The sequence below is a fragment of the Cyclospora cayetanensis genome, unplaced genomic scaffold, assembly GCF_002999335.1.
Source record: "Cyclospora cayetanensis isolate NF1_C8 unplaced genomic scaffold, CcayRef3 CcayRef3_contig_273, whole genome shotgun sequence".
Lineage (NCBI taxonomy): Eukaryota > Apicomplexa > Conoidasida > Eucoccidiorida > Eimeriidae > Cyclospora > Cyclospora cayetanensis.
The window spans coordinates 4600-21010 of record NW_020312229.1 but is presented as its reverse complement, the minus strand read 5'-3'; the positions used below and the strand labels follow the sequence as shown (position 1 = coordinate 21010).

General features: G+C 50.6%; 1 protein-coding gene across 1 annotated transcript; it reads right to left on the bottom strand.

Annotated features, from left to right (window-relative positions):
• Window positions 1–116: 116 nt before the first annotated feature.
• Window positions 117–16411, bottom strand: LOC34619651 (structural maintenance of chromosomes protein 4). The gene is made up of 21 exons (XM_026338543.1): window positions 16323–16411; window positions 10322–10397; window positions 10006–10149; window positions 9853–9909; window positions 9293–9523; window positions 8965–9075; window positions 8621–8764; window positions 7695–8220; window positions 7434–7525; window positions 7149–7380; window positions 6885–7009; window positions 6459–6599; window positions 5761–5989; window positions 4843–4946; window positions 3580–3794; window positions 3184–3387; window positions 2880–2994; window positions 1882–2073; window positions 1456–1579; window positions 1030–1238; window positions 117–308 (listed from the first exon to the last, which is right to left on the bottom strand). The coding sequence occupies exons 1-21, from the start codon at window positions 16409–16411 to the stop codon at window positions 117–119; spliced, it is 3552 nt and encodes a 1183-aa protein (XP_026194328.1).

The window sequence follows — 16411 nt, the reverse complement described above, 5'->3', positions numbered from 1 at the left end:
CGGGCACTAGCGCTAGGGGTACTGCCTATTCTCCGTGCTTCATCGATGTTCTGCGGAGGAATAGCGAAGGTCCTAATGCGCCAACAAGAAAAGAGACACTCTCCTAAAGGCTCGTTTTAAAGTCCAGGTAGTACTGGCAGCAAGGGGGGTGCAGGAAGTGCGAGAGAGATCCCACTGGAATTTCCAGGCGTTCCCCCGCATGTGTCCAGTTGGTGTTGCTGCTTTTGGTTCTCGGACTCATCGGCTGCCAGCCGCGATGGATCGAGGGAGACAGACTTGGTGGCATCGAAGGTCTTGTAGATCCCGACCTGGAGACAAAAAGCCTCATATATGTGCCCATATATGATGTATGCTATGTACGATATACAATACATGGCACACATATATGATATATACTATGTATAATACACATACATGGCAGTCTGACAGGCAAATACATGGCACACATACATAATATATACTATGTATAATACACATACATGGCAGTCTGACAGGCAAATACATGGCATACATATATGATATATACTATGTATAATACACATACATGGCAGTCTGACAGGCAAATACATGGCATACATATATGATAGATACTATGTATAATACACATACATGGCAGTCTGACAGGCAAATACATGGCATACATATATGATATATACTCTGTATAATACACATACATGGCAGTCTGACAGGCAAATACATGGCACACATATATGATATGTACTATGTATAATACATATACATGGCAGTCTGACAGGCAAATACATGGCATACATATACAATATATGCTATGTATAATACATATACATGGCAGTCTGACAGGCAAGGAGAAATTTGCCTCAGAAAAGTCCTCGGTTGCGCGCATTTAGGCCCTATGAGGCCATATAGCAGGCGGCAACTACCATGATTAGGATTTAAGAGCGGCTACGAACAGCAGTGGGAGCAACATTGTAATAGGGGGTCGCCAGCAACACCACCAACAAAAACTCGAGATCACGATCATCATGCACAGCAGCAACAGCGAAAGCTGACAAGTCTGTTGGCGAGCTCGAAAAGCTGGTTCCTCAAGGATATAATAATGAATTGCGCGTCCCTCGCCTTCTGCAGGACAAAGGCTCCCAAAATTGCGACGTTGCGGTGATCCAGAGCGGCGTCAATTTCATCAAGAAAGTAAACGCAGGTCGGCTTGTAGTGGTGGAGTGCAAACACCAGAGAGAGTGAAGACAGCGTACGCTCCCCCCCTGTGCACAAAAACATGGCGCACAAGACAAGGCCCGAGCCATACTTTCCCGATGAAGGCGGGGAAGTCGAAGATGGATGCTCCGGGGAAGGACGAAGCAAAGTGTAAGGGCTCGCGTGGAGTCGTCTGCAAACGAAAAAGGGGCTTTGTAACGACTATGGGCTCTTAGCGTGGATGAGCCATGGGGGAGTGAGTGGAGTAAAGGGCAGCAGGCTAGCCTGAGAGGTTTTGAATTTGCCGCCAACTCTTTTTCGGGGGCCGAATAGAAAGGATCACGCCCTCAGCAAAAGGATCGGCTGGATCGCCAAGCTCTAATTCGGCATCTCCTCCCTGACTTAGCATCTACGAGCGTCATAGTCAACAGGCGCAGAGAGATGCAAGCCGCACATTGCAAGCAGAAAAAGGCCTCAGGGAGCATGTATATATATATATGTATATGTATGCACGATAAAACAAGGTGTGACAACGCACTGATCAAGGAAGCAGGACGAGGACGCCTGTGAGGCTGCCTCTGATTCAGGAGGCAGTAGTTGCCTAAACGACCCTTCCATGGAACGAAGCTTTGCAGAGAGGTCTTCGGATATGCAAGTTGTGCAGCCAAACACCGTTAGAGGCTCCCGTTCAGACGTGTGTATTCTCCTCACCCTGTATGTTTCCTTCAGCTTCGCGGCAATTACAGCGAAGGCCGCTACAAATTCTGCCTTCCTTCGGCCCCTCAAGGCTTCCAGGTGAGTCTTCGCATCTTCACGCAGAGTCGCTGCCTCCCTAACTTCTGCCTCTTTACTTCGAAGCTCCCTCCGCTTCTGTGCATAGAGTTGCAGCGCGTGCAGAGACCCCTGCTGCTTCTGCTGTTGCTGTTGCTGCAGCGCTGCAACGTCCTCTGAGGTGTACCTGGACAGGGATTTCTCGCATATATCTAATGATAGCCGCTGCAGCATCGCCGTTTGCTCTTCAGATAGTTCTTCCTCTACATCCTCCTTCCCTGATTCGTGCTCATCCTGCTGTTTCTGCGTCGAAGCCTCCTCGTTCTCCATGGTTTCTTCCAAAGAGCCGGCCGTCAGCGCTAGGGTTTGCTGCTGCTGCTCCTGCTGCTGCTGCTGCTGCTGCTGCTGCTGCTGTTGTGCTTCCTTGGCTTCCTCCTCTTCTGCTCGAATCGAGGCATCAAGTTCCACTAGGCGCTGCAGGGCACCCGTAAATTGCTGCTGCTGCTGCTGCGCGCGCTGCTGCAGCTGCTGCAGCTGCTGCTGCAACGCTTCTTGCGCATGCTGCGTCTCCAGCTGCAGCAGCACACGACGATAGAGGCAGCAACAGCAACGGCGACAAGTCGCATCCGCCTCTTGAGGGGAGGAACAAGCAGTAGAACTCAAACGCAGCAATTACTCTTCACGCAATACACAGAGAACAAGGAGCGCTGGGGTGCACACGCATATTACACACCAAAAGGACTGCAGCAAGCCAAGCGACTGCATGTAAAAGGTCTGGAGTCGTCATATGCTTCTGCCATGCAGGCATGAAGTGCAGCTGACATAGAGGGGAACCCAAGCCCTATAGCTTCAGCCTCGATTGCCATGCTCGAGATCCAGACGTGCAAGAACGTCTCACCGATGCGAGGCTGCTGGTTTTCAGCGCCTCCTCAGCTTGCTGCTGCTGCCGCTGCTGCGTCTGCAACTGCCGCTGGAGCGTCTGCCTTGTTTGCGCTGTCTCCTCTTGCTTCTCGATTACGTCCTTGGCCTCGTTCTCTAAAGCAGCGAGAGCCTCTTGCAAGCCTTCGGTCCGCTTCTGAAGGAAACACGCCATGCGATCAGTTTGGTAGAGTCAAAGCGGCTTGTTGCCTCGCCGTTTGTCTACTCGGAAGGCAGGTATGCTGCTCGTTTTTTCACGCAGTTATCAGACACCCACAGCGCCAACGACTTGCAGCACGCACCTCATGCGTCAGAATCTCTCGCTTAAGCCTGTTGGCGTCTCTGGCAGTGCGGAGGGCCTCTGCGCGTTTCGCTGCCAGTTCCTCCTGCTGCCTTCCTGCCTCTTCTTTGAGGCGATTTAGAGCTGCAGCAGCGGCGTCAAAGACAGAGGAGACAGGGCAGCTGCACGATGGTGCACTGCATCCCCACGCGTCTCTTTTCGCTGCCTGTCGTGGCGAAAACACGGCACTTGGGGGGAAAGGGGGGGAGCTATGTTGACGCGAAAACGCGCACAGATGGAACCGAATGAATGCTTGTGCTTTTTAAAAAGGCTAGAGGGCGAGGGAGGATGCCACCGTCCCTGTGCATGGCGTCTGTGTCTGCCTGGGTTCCTTTGTTCCTCCTTATTCTACAAAAACCCCCGTTGCCACTCAGCACCACTTGGCATGTGCGCAGTAAACTGCTGAGATAGGAGGACGGGCCGGTTCGAGGTGAGGGGTGCGCTTACCGCGTTCTGCTTTCAGCAGCTTCGCTCGCCTCTGGTGCATTTCTTCACCTCCAGCATTTTGTAGCTTTTGTAGCAAAGAGGAAACAACAGACTCTTGTTCCTTAACTGCCGCATGCAGTGTCGATTGTAAAGCCCCAGCGGATGCCACCTGCAACAAAACATGAGCGCCACGGATAAACAGCTAGGACATGAACAGCCACCTCAAAGGGAGATGATACAAAGCTTTTTTCGTCAAAAGTAGGTAGAGACTACCTCCGCTTTGAGTTGCTGTAGCTTCTTCTTTTCTGCTTCAGACAGGCTCTCAGACTCAACCGCCTTTTGCCTTCTCTCAAGCTCCTTCCTCTACACACATATATACATACCCACACATACATTCACACACATATATAAACACATACACACATACATTCACACACATATATAAACACATACACACATACATTCACACACATATATAAACACATACACACATACATTCACACACATATGTATACACATACACACATACACATGCATTCACACACATATATATACACATACACACATACACATGCATTCACACACATATATATACACATATACACACACATTCACACACATATGTATACACATGTACACATACATTCACACACATACATATACACATACACATATACATCCACACACATATATACACACTCATCCACACACATACCATGGAACCTAAAAGCCTAAACAGTGAGCATTCCTCTTTAACCACAGAGGGTCGGGAGGCAGCTCTGACTGTACATCTTAACATGCTAGAGCATGAAGCCTCAATCCTTACATGAAGCTGCGCCGCTGCCATATCTTGCTGCAGGAGCTCTAGAGCTGACTCGGCTTCCACACGCTGTCTCTCCAGATGCCGCTCCGTCTCTACGAGTTGGTCCTAAACATACCCGAAGAAATAATCGACGACCGAGGTTCTAAAATGAATGCGCAGATCGTAATCTCTCGTGGCTTACTGTACACGACGCAGCCACTCCGACCTGATTTCGGAAAAGCTCGGAAATCATACGGTAGATCGGAAGGCACCACTTGGTAACCGTACAAGAAAGCCTCACCCTCTTGGATTTAAGCTCCTGTAGGCTTGACTGCAGCTGTTTCAGGGTATGTTGCAGCTGCTGCACCTGCTGTTGTTCCTCTGCAGCTGTTTCCTCAGAAATACTAAGGGGCACCCTCGCCTTAAATCCGTCAGTTCGAATGCTGCAGTTTCCCCCCCCCAGTCCCCCTCCAACCATCCGTCCATCCAGCTCAATCAAACCCCCATCCAGTGTTACCACTAAAGCAAACAAACGCATGCAGAAAACGCATTCGCAAATCTTAGCCGCAGTTCGCACCCCCCGACACCCTAGCGTCAAGCGAACCTCCCTCCCCCCTCAAATACCTCTAATGCAAGGTGAATACTCACACTCGTGAAGCCTAAAATGCAACCTCGCTGTCTCAGATCCTACCTCGCTGTCTCAGATCCTACCTCGCTGTCTCAGATCCTACCTCGTTGTCTCAGATTCTACCTCGCTGTCTCAGATTCTACCTCGTTGTCTCAGATTCTACCTCGCTGTCTCAGATTCTACCCCGCTGTCTCAGATCCTACCCCGCAGTCTCAGATTCTACCTCGTTGTCTCAGATTCTACCTCGCTGTCTCAGATTCTACCTAGCTGTCTCAGATTCTACCTCGCTGTCTCAGATTCTACCTCGCTGTCTCAGATTCTACCACCCAGTCTCAGATCCTACCTCGTTGTCTCAGATTCTACCTCGCTGTCTCAGATTCTACCTCGCTGTCTCAGATTCTACCCCGCTGTCTCAGATTCTACATCGTTGTCTCAGATTCTACCTCGCTGTCTCAGATCCTACCTCGTTGTCTCAGATTCTACCTAGCTGTCTCAGATTCTACCCCGCTGTCTCAGATCCTACCTCGTTGTCTCAGATTCTACCTCGCTGTCTCAGGATTCTACCTCGCTGTCTCAGGATTCTACCTCGCTGTCTCAGATTCTACCTCGCAGTCTCAGATTCTACCCCCCAGTCTCAGATTCTACCTCGCTGTCTCAGATCCTACCTCGCTGTCTCAGATTCTACCTCGCAGTCTCAGATCCTACCTCGTTGTCTCAGAGAATAGGCTATGTGCGAGGCATGATCCATGTCTTGGGCAACTCGAGTTGATCCAACAGCCTTAAAGAATGCCACACGAAGGCGGGGAGACGAGAATCGCAGCAAGTCGAGCAATCGGGGAGCCGAAGAATCTTTCCACGTAGCAGCTTCTCTATCTGCTTCTTCCAGTCTCTGAGACAGATCCTTCTCCTGCGCAACGCATTGGATGACACCGCGCTACCAGAGAACCTGTGCCTCTAGAGCTGGAAATTAAGCGTGGCTTTCGAAGAGGCACACCCGCCTTACCGCAGGAGAGAGACACGTAGCGAAGGGACAGACACCTGGCTGCTGCGCTGCCACAACCAGCGTAGCAGTACATCGTGTATGCGGCTCGGCTATAGACCAGCTCCAAGAGCGGATAATGAGAAGATGATGAGGGGATCATGAGGAGATGATGAGGGAATGATGAGAGGATGATGAGAAGATGATGAGGGGATCATGAGGAGATGATGAGGAGATGATGAGGGAATGATGAGGAGATGATGAGAGAATGATGAGGGGATGATGAGAGGATGATGAGGGGATGATGAGAGGATGATGAGGGGATCATGAAAGGGCTGGATTTGAACGCTGAGAACGCCAAGATGCGACCTCAAAGGAGGTAGAAAAATTAAAAAATATTCGGGGAACATAAGAGGTGACTGACGAGCACACGAAGAGCGAGCACGTTGCATCGTCCTAGTTCGTGAGCTCTCAACAGAGCGAACAGCTCGGTGGCATCTTCGGGAGCTTCGACAACGAAGAATCCGCTGAAGCCTCCCGAAGCCGCTAGGAAGGCCTTCTCGTACTGTGGTTGCAGAAGCACAGAGGAAACGCATACTCTGTAAGCGTCTTATAGTCAAGCAGCTGTCGGGGTGTATATTCGATGCCTCCTTGGAGGCAACAAGAAACATGTGGACGCATGCGAAAAACGCGGAGTCGCCACAACAAGGGCAATCCTGGGATATCTAGAAGAAGAATCGCTGGGTGAATCTGTCTCGCAGGGAGGCGTGGGCTGCTCCTCTCCCGGCTCATGCTTAGCTTTTAAGTCGAGATGCGCAGGCTCTAGGTAAAGCGTAGTGGCTTTGCGAACCTGCGTGTCAATGCTGCCTAGCTCGCCGAGTCTATCTATTAGCCCTCGAAGTTTTCCTTGTCTTTTCTCTTGTGCCAGAAGAGACTGCAAGCGGCCGCTGCATCGCGTCTCCTGTCTTTGCTGCTCTGCCTGAAGGCGCACAAAGGAGAAGGCGGTTGCAGACAACAAGGAGGGAAGGCTAGAGATGCTCTATCAACCGCATGGGCAGGAGAGGGGGGATCAGTGAGGCTGCGGGGAGATCCCCAACGGGAAGATATTATCAACGATCAACGCTAGACACTGGGAGCTTGCCCGTTTGAGTTGGCCTTTTGTAGCGAGCAGCTTCTGCTCGCGCTCCGATATGTGCATCTCCGTTTCCTTCTTCTGCCGCTGCACCGTCGCCAAGTCTGCTGTGGTGGCTGCTTTTAGCTGCTGCTGCTGCTGCAGCGAAGCTGCATTCGAAGCACTCGCCTCCGCACACTGTTTCAGAGCCGCTTGCGCCTGCTGCTGCCTCTCCCTAATCTGTCGCTCTTTCCTCTCGAGCATCTCGAGGGCAGATGTGGTCTTGGCTGTTGCAGTCAAGTGCTTGTCCACTTGTTGTTGCTGCTGCAACAGCAGCTTCTCTGCCGCGACGTGCGCCTCAGACAGCTGCTGCACCTCTCCTGCAGCGTGCCGTACAGACACCAGCACTTGGTGCTCGAGGCTTGCACAATCAAGCCCCTCGCTATGTATATGCACGTACACTTGCACGCATTTCGCTTCTCTACACACGCAAACTAAACTCCCTGAAAAACGAAGGGCGATCCTGCAGCCAAAAGGCCTCCTTCCGACCTTTAATGCTCTCTTGATACTGCTCAACAGCTTCTTTTGCCGTTTCCACTGCCTCTTCTGCCTTCTTGACTTTGTCCGCCTCGTGCGCCGCATCTCGCTGCTGTATGGACACCTCAAGCTCTTGCAACAGCAGCTGCTGCTGCTGCTGCCGCGTCTCCAGCTGCGCTAACTGCTGCCGTTTCTCCTCCAGGCGAGACACCTCCCCAACCAGCTCTGCCCGCAGCTCCTCATCGCGAACCACGAGCTTTTGCAAGGCTCTTTCAGCCTGAAGACACCCCAGCCGCGCAATATCCGCATTCACAGCCTGCAGCTCGCCATTCAGAGTTCGCCGAGCTTGAGGCTTCTGGCAATGGATGTAATAGGGTACCGTGTGACGTGCGATTTGCGCACGTACCGTCGCACACTCCGCTTCCACTGCTTTGAGCTGCTCGACGTGGGTAGCTGCTTCCCCCTCTATCTGCAGGCTCACAGCACTCAGGCAGGCACACCCTAAAGCCATAAATCTTAGCCTCTCTGAAGTACTCAGCTACGAGATAAAGGCATTTTCCCCCAAATAAGCGCTTCAGATTCGCCAGCCGACCATACACAGAACTCAAGGTGTTATGTGAGACCTTTCGCAAAGAGGCTTTAAGACTTTCGACCTCGGCTTCGCTCTCCTTCTGCTTCTTGCTTATTTCCGCCAGCTTCTTCTCCGTCTCTGCGGCTTCGCGCCGTCTCTTCTGCAGCAGCAGCAGCAGCAGCAGTCACAAGCGCATGGACAGAGACACACAGGAGGATGCATCAGGTGAATGTGAAGCAGAAGCAGCAGCAGCAGCACGATGGAAGACCTTCAATATAGACGCGTGGCGCAGTTTCTGAGGTGCTGCTGTGCGAACTCAGATCGTGGGCTGCAGCGACAGCAAGTGGACGTCAACAAGTAAACACACCCTCCTAAAAATGGCAGCAAGCAAGAGTTTTGCCCCTGCAGCGTGTCTATCGGCCTTGAGAGACTCGAGAGCTTCCTCCTTGGGACCCTCTAGCCGGCGCAACTCCGTACTTGCACATCGCATTCGATTTGCCTTCTCCTGGTACTGTGCAGCAACACCCGCAGTATGCCAGGAGCTGCTGTATTCAGATGATGCGTCTTCTTATGCGTGTATCAGTGGCTTGCTGGGGATTTGGACTGTCCTACCCTGGCTACTCGTGTCGAGCGTTGTACGACTCTCCCCTCGTGAATACTGCAGTGCACACTTCCCCCGTCCCCCTCCCCGCCACAGATCGCTGTCTGCACCTGCTGGCAAAGCTCGTCGAACTGCTCCGATGCCTTCTCAATCGGCTCTACAAAGCGATTTGATCCCACTAGGTCCTCCAAAAACTCCAAGAGTCCAGTCTCCTCAGGGCGCTGCAAAATTCTCCAACGCCACACAACACCCCCCGTGCAGCAGCAGCGACAGCAGCAGCAACAGCAGCAGCACCAAGCGCGTTTCAGGCGGCTTTCGGGAAAGACTGGCCAGGTGCTGGAGCGCAAGAGAAGAGGCGACAGAGCTGCAGAGTCTGAGAGGCTGGAGAGGGGCACCGAGCAATCAAGGGGGATCTAAGCCTAGGAAGTCACTAGGCACCGTTGCCTTAGGCTTCATCATGGCGATCTGCTCCACCTCCCCTTGCAAGATGAGGAACCGATTGTTCTGCAGGTCCAGCCCCTTTGCCTTCAAGAGAGCGACGACTTCTTTTTGAAGACACTTCCTTCCATTGAGCGAAAAACTGGTAGCTCCACCCCCCTGCCTAGTAACCTCCCGGGCTACTACAAACCGAGATCCGGGAACGACCTCATAAGCGTCACTATCGGGATCCTATAGAGATAGATTTTTGCGTACACACGTATACATGAATGTATACACACATATACATACATACATACAGAGATGGGGTGCTTGAACATATATATATATATATGTATGTGTGTGTACATACATATGTGCATACAGCGTACAGTTAGTCATACGTATACATATATATATGTATAGACATACCAATAAAGATACCCATACACATACATATGCACATACACATACACGTACAAAGAGAAAGCAGGAGGGAGAGAAAGAAGGAGACATGACTTGAAGCCAGATGCAATGCCCCTCTGTAACTGCCCTCTGTTGCTAATTCTGGTACAGCGTACCGGGTCAATGATTTCCTGAAAGAAAATAGAGACACTGGCTCTATCGATCAAAGCATGCTCTTCCTGTTGCTTCTCTGATGCGGCTGTATCTCCAGATGCATGCTTCTTCTTTGGCCTTGCGGGATCTCCTTCCTCGTCTCCTGCTCGCGCTGCTGCAGAAGCGGCGGCAGAATTGTGGATAAGCTCAGTAACCTTGCGAAGTCTGATTTGTTGGGCGCGCCGACCGAACACGAAGAGCATCGCGTCGATCACATTGCTTTTTCCAGAACCATTAGGGCCTACAATGGCCGTAAAACGCTGCAACGAAGAGGTGAAAAGTGCATGCAGGAGTAGCACCACGCTCAGCTGCCACCTCCATTTCGACCCCTATGCAGTAGCCTCGGTACGCCCTAATCGCGCGATCTGCGGCCATTAGCTGGAGCTAGCAGCTCCACCAGAAGCGAGAGAGGTCTATAAGGAAGACACCCACCTTGTGAAAGGGCCCAATTACTCTCTTTTTGTTGTAACTCTTGAAATTTTCCAGAACGACCCTTTCAATCATCAGCCTCCGTATGGGGGTTCCAGGAGGAGCTCCGGTAGGAGGTCGTTCAAGAGCCGATAGCGGCTCAAGCGCTGACAGAGCAAGAGAGGAAGACAAGTCTTCTCCCTGTGCTTGAGCTTGTGCTGGCAATCCCGAGGCTACGGGAGAAAGGGGGAGTGCTACAGGCGTTGCCTCTGCCGCAGATGCTGCACCTCGATGCGCAGATGCCAGCAAATCTGCAACGGTCAGGGGCCCCCCAGCGGGGCCCTTGCGGGCCGCTGTCACCTGCACGCCACTCGACAGCATCTGCAGCTGCCCTTCCTTGTTGTTGTTGCTGCCTTAAGTCTAGTATAGCGCATATACTGCTGCTGCTGGGGGCGCTGCAGTTCAAGGGAAAGTTACACGCGCGTAACTGGAGAGCTGAGACACGTGGTAGGGCCCCCCAGGAGTGGGGGCCCTTGCAGCGACGAAGGCAGAAAGCCTGAAGTTCTTGCAAGGGGAGTAAAATGCGTTGAGCTGCACATTTAAAAGTTTAACGTTGGGGTTTTTCGCTGCTTGAGCCTCGAGGTTACGCAGGTTGTTAAGAAGAAAGCCCGGAGCTGGAAGGCAGGATGGTGGTGGGGTCGTTGGTGGCTGAGCTCATTTTGGGGCTGTGCATGTACCCCCAACCATGGAAGCCAATGTACACGGTATTATAAGCGAAAGGTCCATTAGACAGGGTTTTTGCCTCAAGGTTCATGGCTCTGACTTGCGGCCGACTCGTTTTACACCCTCTCCCGGCTAGGCTAGAGGCTTCGTGCTCGCATAGTGTTTTTTGACCTAGTTCTAGTGTATCGTCCACACGCAAGCAGCAGGCTTATTGCCCAGTGATTGCTCTAGGTCTCTAGGCTTGGTCCAAGACAAAGTATCTGACTGTCTTCAAAGAAGCTCTTTGCAGCTTAATGCTGCAGCGCTCAGCTCCAACTCTGGCGAAAAGCTACGCCTGAACACTTTCGGTTTCACTAGTTATAGTCGATAAGATTCAGTCAACAATCCAAATTTTGCCTTGCCTATTTTTTTGTCACATTTTCTGCATTGTATCGCCAGCTTGATACAACATGACGAATGCTGTGTGCGTGGGCGCTACATGTTGTGTACAACTAGCCGGGAATGCTTCGAGGGCCTAAACGGTGTAGCTACGCATCCCCTAGGTGTCCGTCTGCCCTAAATTTAGCTCTAGATTGTGGTGAACGGAAAAAGGGAACTCTCTGAAGAAGCAGACACCATAGTTTATTAAGTGTGCATTGAGTCTGGAATTCATTGTCTCCCTACGGATACCTTTAGTACAGCTTTCTAGTTGCTTGTACCTCGTGCATCGATCCAGCTATTTCCTACTTATTCGTTGGCTGTGGATGTAGTGAGATGGCAGGTTTTCCTACAGCAATTATTCGGTCTCGATCGAGTGAATCGGTAATTCAGCGATCTAAATTGAACATCGCGACCAAAAAACCTCTCGACGTGGGACTCGACAGTGGCATAGTGCCTGTTGGGGTGGCAGAGGCAGGCCTGCAAGCTGTTAATGCAGCAGCACCAGAGCGGGTAGAAAGAGAGCACAGTCGACCAAATGTTTATGGAATAGTGGATGAGGCTTTCCCTTCCCTAAAAGTACGACGGATGTGCGGATACACAAAGACTCGATGAAGTTACAAACCGGTTGAAGATGCACCTCGCTGTGTGCCTTGCAGATGAAGAGAGACAAGCACTCCTTGCAGCAACTTTGTTGGATGGAAGCATGTTAAAGATGGTTCTTTTCAGAGGAAGTCCCCTGCCTGCAGCAATAGCTATAGCTCAAGCCTTCATACAACTTGCGTCACCGATTTGTGGCTATATTAGTTTAAGAGTAACTTCTAAAAGAAACGAGAAGACTGAAAGTGCGGAATCGGTACAAACACAAAGCATCGACGGTGTTCTTCTGCAGTACTACTGGCGACTCTGCGCTTACACACTCCAATTGTTTGTTTTTGGCTTTCTTCTCGTGGTGATTGGGTTTATGTTGCCGCAGCATACTTGTCTACGTGCTGCTCTCCCACATCCCCTGTCTACACTAATGAGCCGCTTTCCGATCGGGGCCTGGATATGGTAGTCCATGCTCAGTAGCCTTAATACTCAGTAACAGCTGCATAATCCACGTGAATACACAGGCAAAGCTAAACAGAGGTAGGCGTAGATAAATGATAAGCGGCGGTCAGTTTATTTTTTCGAGCCTGGAGGCTTGTCCCTGATGAATTCGCCAGCTTCACGAGGTGTACTAAAGGATTATCATACGGACAAACTTGCGGGCAGGTGGCTAAGAATATTTGGCATCCTTTCTTGAGTCAATGATCTTTGTTGGACTATTTGATTTCCATGGAAGTTACAGATGCCACAAGACTGTCAGTATTAGCTCCCTATAAAAGTTTTGCATTCCCAAAAATAGTTTGCACACTTTGCTGCGCAACCAAATGACAGGTGTGGAGTCGGAAGACCACAGGTAGCCCTAGAAGTGCCGTATTGTACGACTATTCAGCACCAAAGGAGTAATAGATGGGAAATCCTAATGAAACGGTGTGGGGACCACCTCATTGGTTGACGGAGGTGCAGGTGTAGGCTTCGTTGCCTGCAGGCGGCCTTGCTTCGCTGACGCGCTACTTGCCATGGATAGCATTTCTCACATTCCTTGGCAACTGTCCCTCCCCAAAACATGTTTCCCATGGATATAGCTGCATGTATCGATGTGTCTTGCTATATTTCGTGCAGTAGAAAAGGTCAACTGTACCTCAGCCCACAACATAATCGTTACGCTCCGCTCAGGGTCTGCGTAGGGAGGCACTTAACTTTTGATTCTATACAGATTTGATTAAAAGTTATTGACTACTTCTCACAATGACTCCTTACTTGTCCAGCCTGTACTCTCTATTTAGGGTGTTCGTAGAGATGCTTTACTCCAACGATCATACACACTTTGTAGAAATCCACTGAGTCTTTAACAGCAAAGCTCCCTCCTTCCCGTGCGCGTATTCCTCAGGGTTCCAACGTGAGGCAAGAGTGACATCTATGGTGCACCGCTGCATGCTACTGCATTTCAACCATGTACAGCTAGTTGTACGTTGCATCTAGCTCACGAGCTCACAACATTGCGCCCTAATGTACTGAGTCTACGATTTCTCTGCAAAATTCATATAAAAATAGACAAACCAAATAGGCAATCGTTGACTAATTCCTAGTTCAATAATTCTAGTGTAGCAGAAGGCGTTTAAGCGTGGCTTAGCCCGCTACAAACAAGTTTGTGCGCATTCGCTCTGGTCGCTATTTGCATCCGGGTGTGAAGGGTTGAAGTAGAGGGTGTGGCAAAGCCCACCTTCTGAATCCCTCTTCTTTATCACGGCGGATCACTGTAGTGTGGGAGTGAGGAGACGGCGAAGGAGGCTTGTTGGGAGGGCACCTAAGAGCCTCCTATTAAGTGTTGTATTCGTTTTGGGGCCTCAAATATTTTCTTATTATGGACTCAGGAGCATTGCAAAGAAAACCTGTGGGATACGGGCTCCTTGTGGGAATGAAAGAAGAAGTGCCACAGGAATGTGGTGCGGTGGAGGCGAGAAGGGCAAACTCCATAAATCCCAGTGATCCTTAGCTCTCTATACTCTGATTGGGGCTATATGTGTGCTTTTGGATACATGAGGCTTGCTGAACAGGGGTTAGAGAGCAGTGCGTCATGACGGTTCAGAATTTACGCTATAGGGGATGGATTGTTGTAGCCTCTGACTGTGGTCCCCCCCCCTCCACCTGCCTTTCAGCTTCCCAAGATCGTTATTTCACAGTTTTTCTCATGCTTCTCGGTAGGCTAGTATTACTTTCAAGCAGAAGTGGAACATTCGCGTTGCTATGTGAATGCAGGTGCTCAGGGGAACTAGAGCCGCGTTTGTAATTAACTGGAGCAATTGCGTTGAAAGCACTCAATACATGAATTTTTGAAGGCTGCATCTGAGTTTTGGAGATGAAGCTCTACGATGATAAGTGTGGCTCTTACGTCGTGTTCAGGGTGTATACGCAGCTCCCATGGTAGACGGCGGCAACTTTCTGTCATGAGCATCCAAGATTCAAGCCCGTTAAATCCGCACGAGGTTTCCACTTGAAGTTCAGATTGTGTATTGGCTGGATGCGGCAGTGCAAGATGCACTATGCTGTTGTTTTCCTATTCATTATTCCTGTTGCCGCCATTAAACGAAGACATACCAAAGAGGTACGAGGGTGAGGTTTTCAATTGCTTCATCCATGTTTGCATACTCGTAATTTGTGCATATGAATATGTTTCCTTCCTTAAATTAGCACAACGGCTTACTTAAGGAAGGAAACCGCGCACTGACACCTGCACCATGTGTTCTCCGTTGCATGCAAAACCCAGAAACCAACGAGGTAAGAACAACAGCAACAGGCGAGCCACTACTTGGCAACGCAAATTTCATGGAATGGGTCAGGGAAACAGTGATCCGACTGAAGACCTAGCAGAAGAAGAAGCAGAGTAATGTTCTAGACAACTGAAGCCTTTGCAACCGGAAAGCTAATGAGTGACTGCAGGTCAAGACAAGAGTACCAATGGGCAGCGCATAACCGCATGGTGTCAGTTTTGCATCCCAAATGAAAAAGTTCACGCCTCAAGCGCTATATGATAATATTCAATCCTAAATCTCTACATTCTTTGTTTAAACGCTAATGCTCAGGAATGACGGGCCAGTGCCCAACATCCCTGTGGAAGAAGGAGAGAGACTCGACCCCATTAGTTTGCAGGTGAAGTGAAAACCTCCGCACTCTGTATAGGGACCTTACACCCCGTATACCTAAATATTGCAATCCAGGAAGCAGAAGACAAGAAACGCTTCGAGAAGGAAGAAGAGCAGGCCAGAACGCAGCTAACAAATGAAGAGGAAGAGGTGGAGGCGCAGCTTAACCAAAATTCCCCAAATGTATCAGCCGTCGCCCAAAATATCCCCAACCCTAAATCCTAGCTTGTCAATTTGCACTCCAGCGCAACAGCTAACCTGTGCTGCCTGCTGATTTATGAATAAGTGCGTACGTGAGCCCCTCCAATCGATTCCTTCCTACCTTCCCACGAGACCACTTACACGTACTATTCCCTCGTTAATCAAATGCGAGATAAACGCAAACGGCCTTAAGACAAAGAGGAAACTCAGCCATCAGCTGGCCCGTTGACGTTGATATATGTGAAGGCTTAAATGTGCATGCGTATACAGACATAGGGTACACATACATATCTAGTAGGTATATATGCATATACTAGTAATAGGAGCCAGAACCTCTTCCCCTGTTCCCTCTCCATGAACCGCCACCTGTGTTTCTATCTTCAAACCCTCTGCTTCCTAAGCCCTGCTTAAAAGATGGGTCCCCTCCATCCCATCCTCTTCTGTTCTCCCTTTTTCCGCCCTCTCTGCCGCCTCCATAGAAATCACTTCCCCTATCTCTGTCACTTCCGTAAAAGCCACCTCCCCGATCTCTGTCCCCTCCGTAAAAGCCACCTCCCCGATCTCTGTCGCCTCCGTAAAAGCCACCTCCCCTGTCTCTGTTGCCTCCGTAAAAGCCGCCTCCCCGATCTCTGTCGCCTCCGTAAAAGCCGCCTCCCCTGTCTCTGTCACCTCCGTAAAAGCCCCTCTCCCTTCCTCTGTCGGCCGCAAATGAAGTCTCCGTATCGCGATTGTTGTAATACGGCCTTTCCCTTTCCTCAAATGGCCGTCTGTCGGTGTCTCCTGGAGGTGCAGCTTGCGAGGCTCCCGGTGAGGCAGACGGCACTCCCCACTGATTCTGCCTCTGCCGAACTTCGCCGCCAATCTTCGGTGTGTGGGTAGCTCGTGCTGCGCGTTCTACGTACTCCCTTGCAAGCCTATCTCTCCTAGGCTGTATCGCCGTGTCTACGTAGTACTGCTGTTGCTGCTGTTGTTGCTGCTGCTGTTGCTGCTGCTGCGCCTCTAACAATTCTCGGTCTCTCCGCCTTGCTGCAGCCTCAGCCAT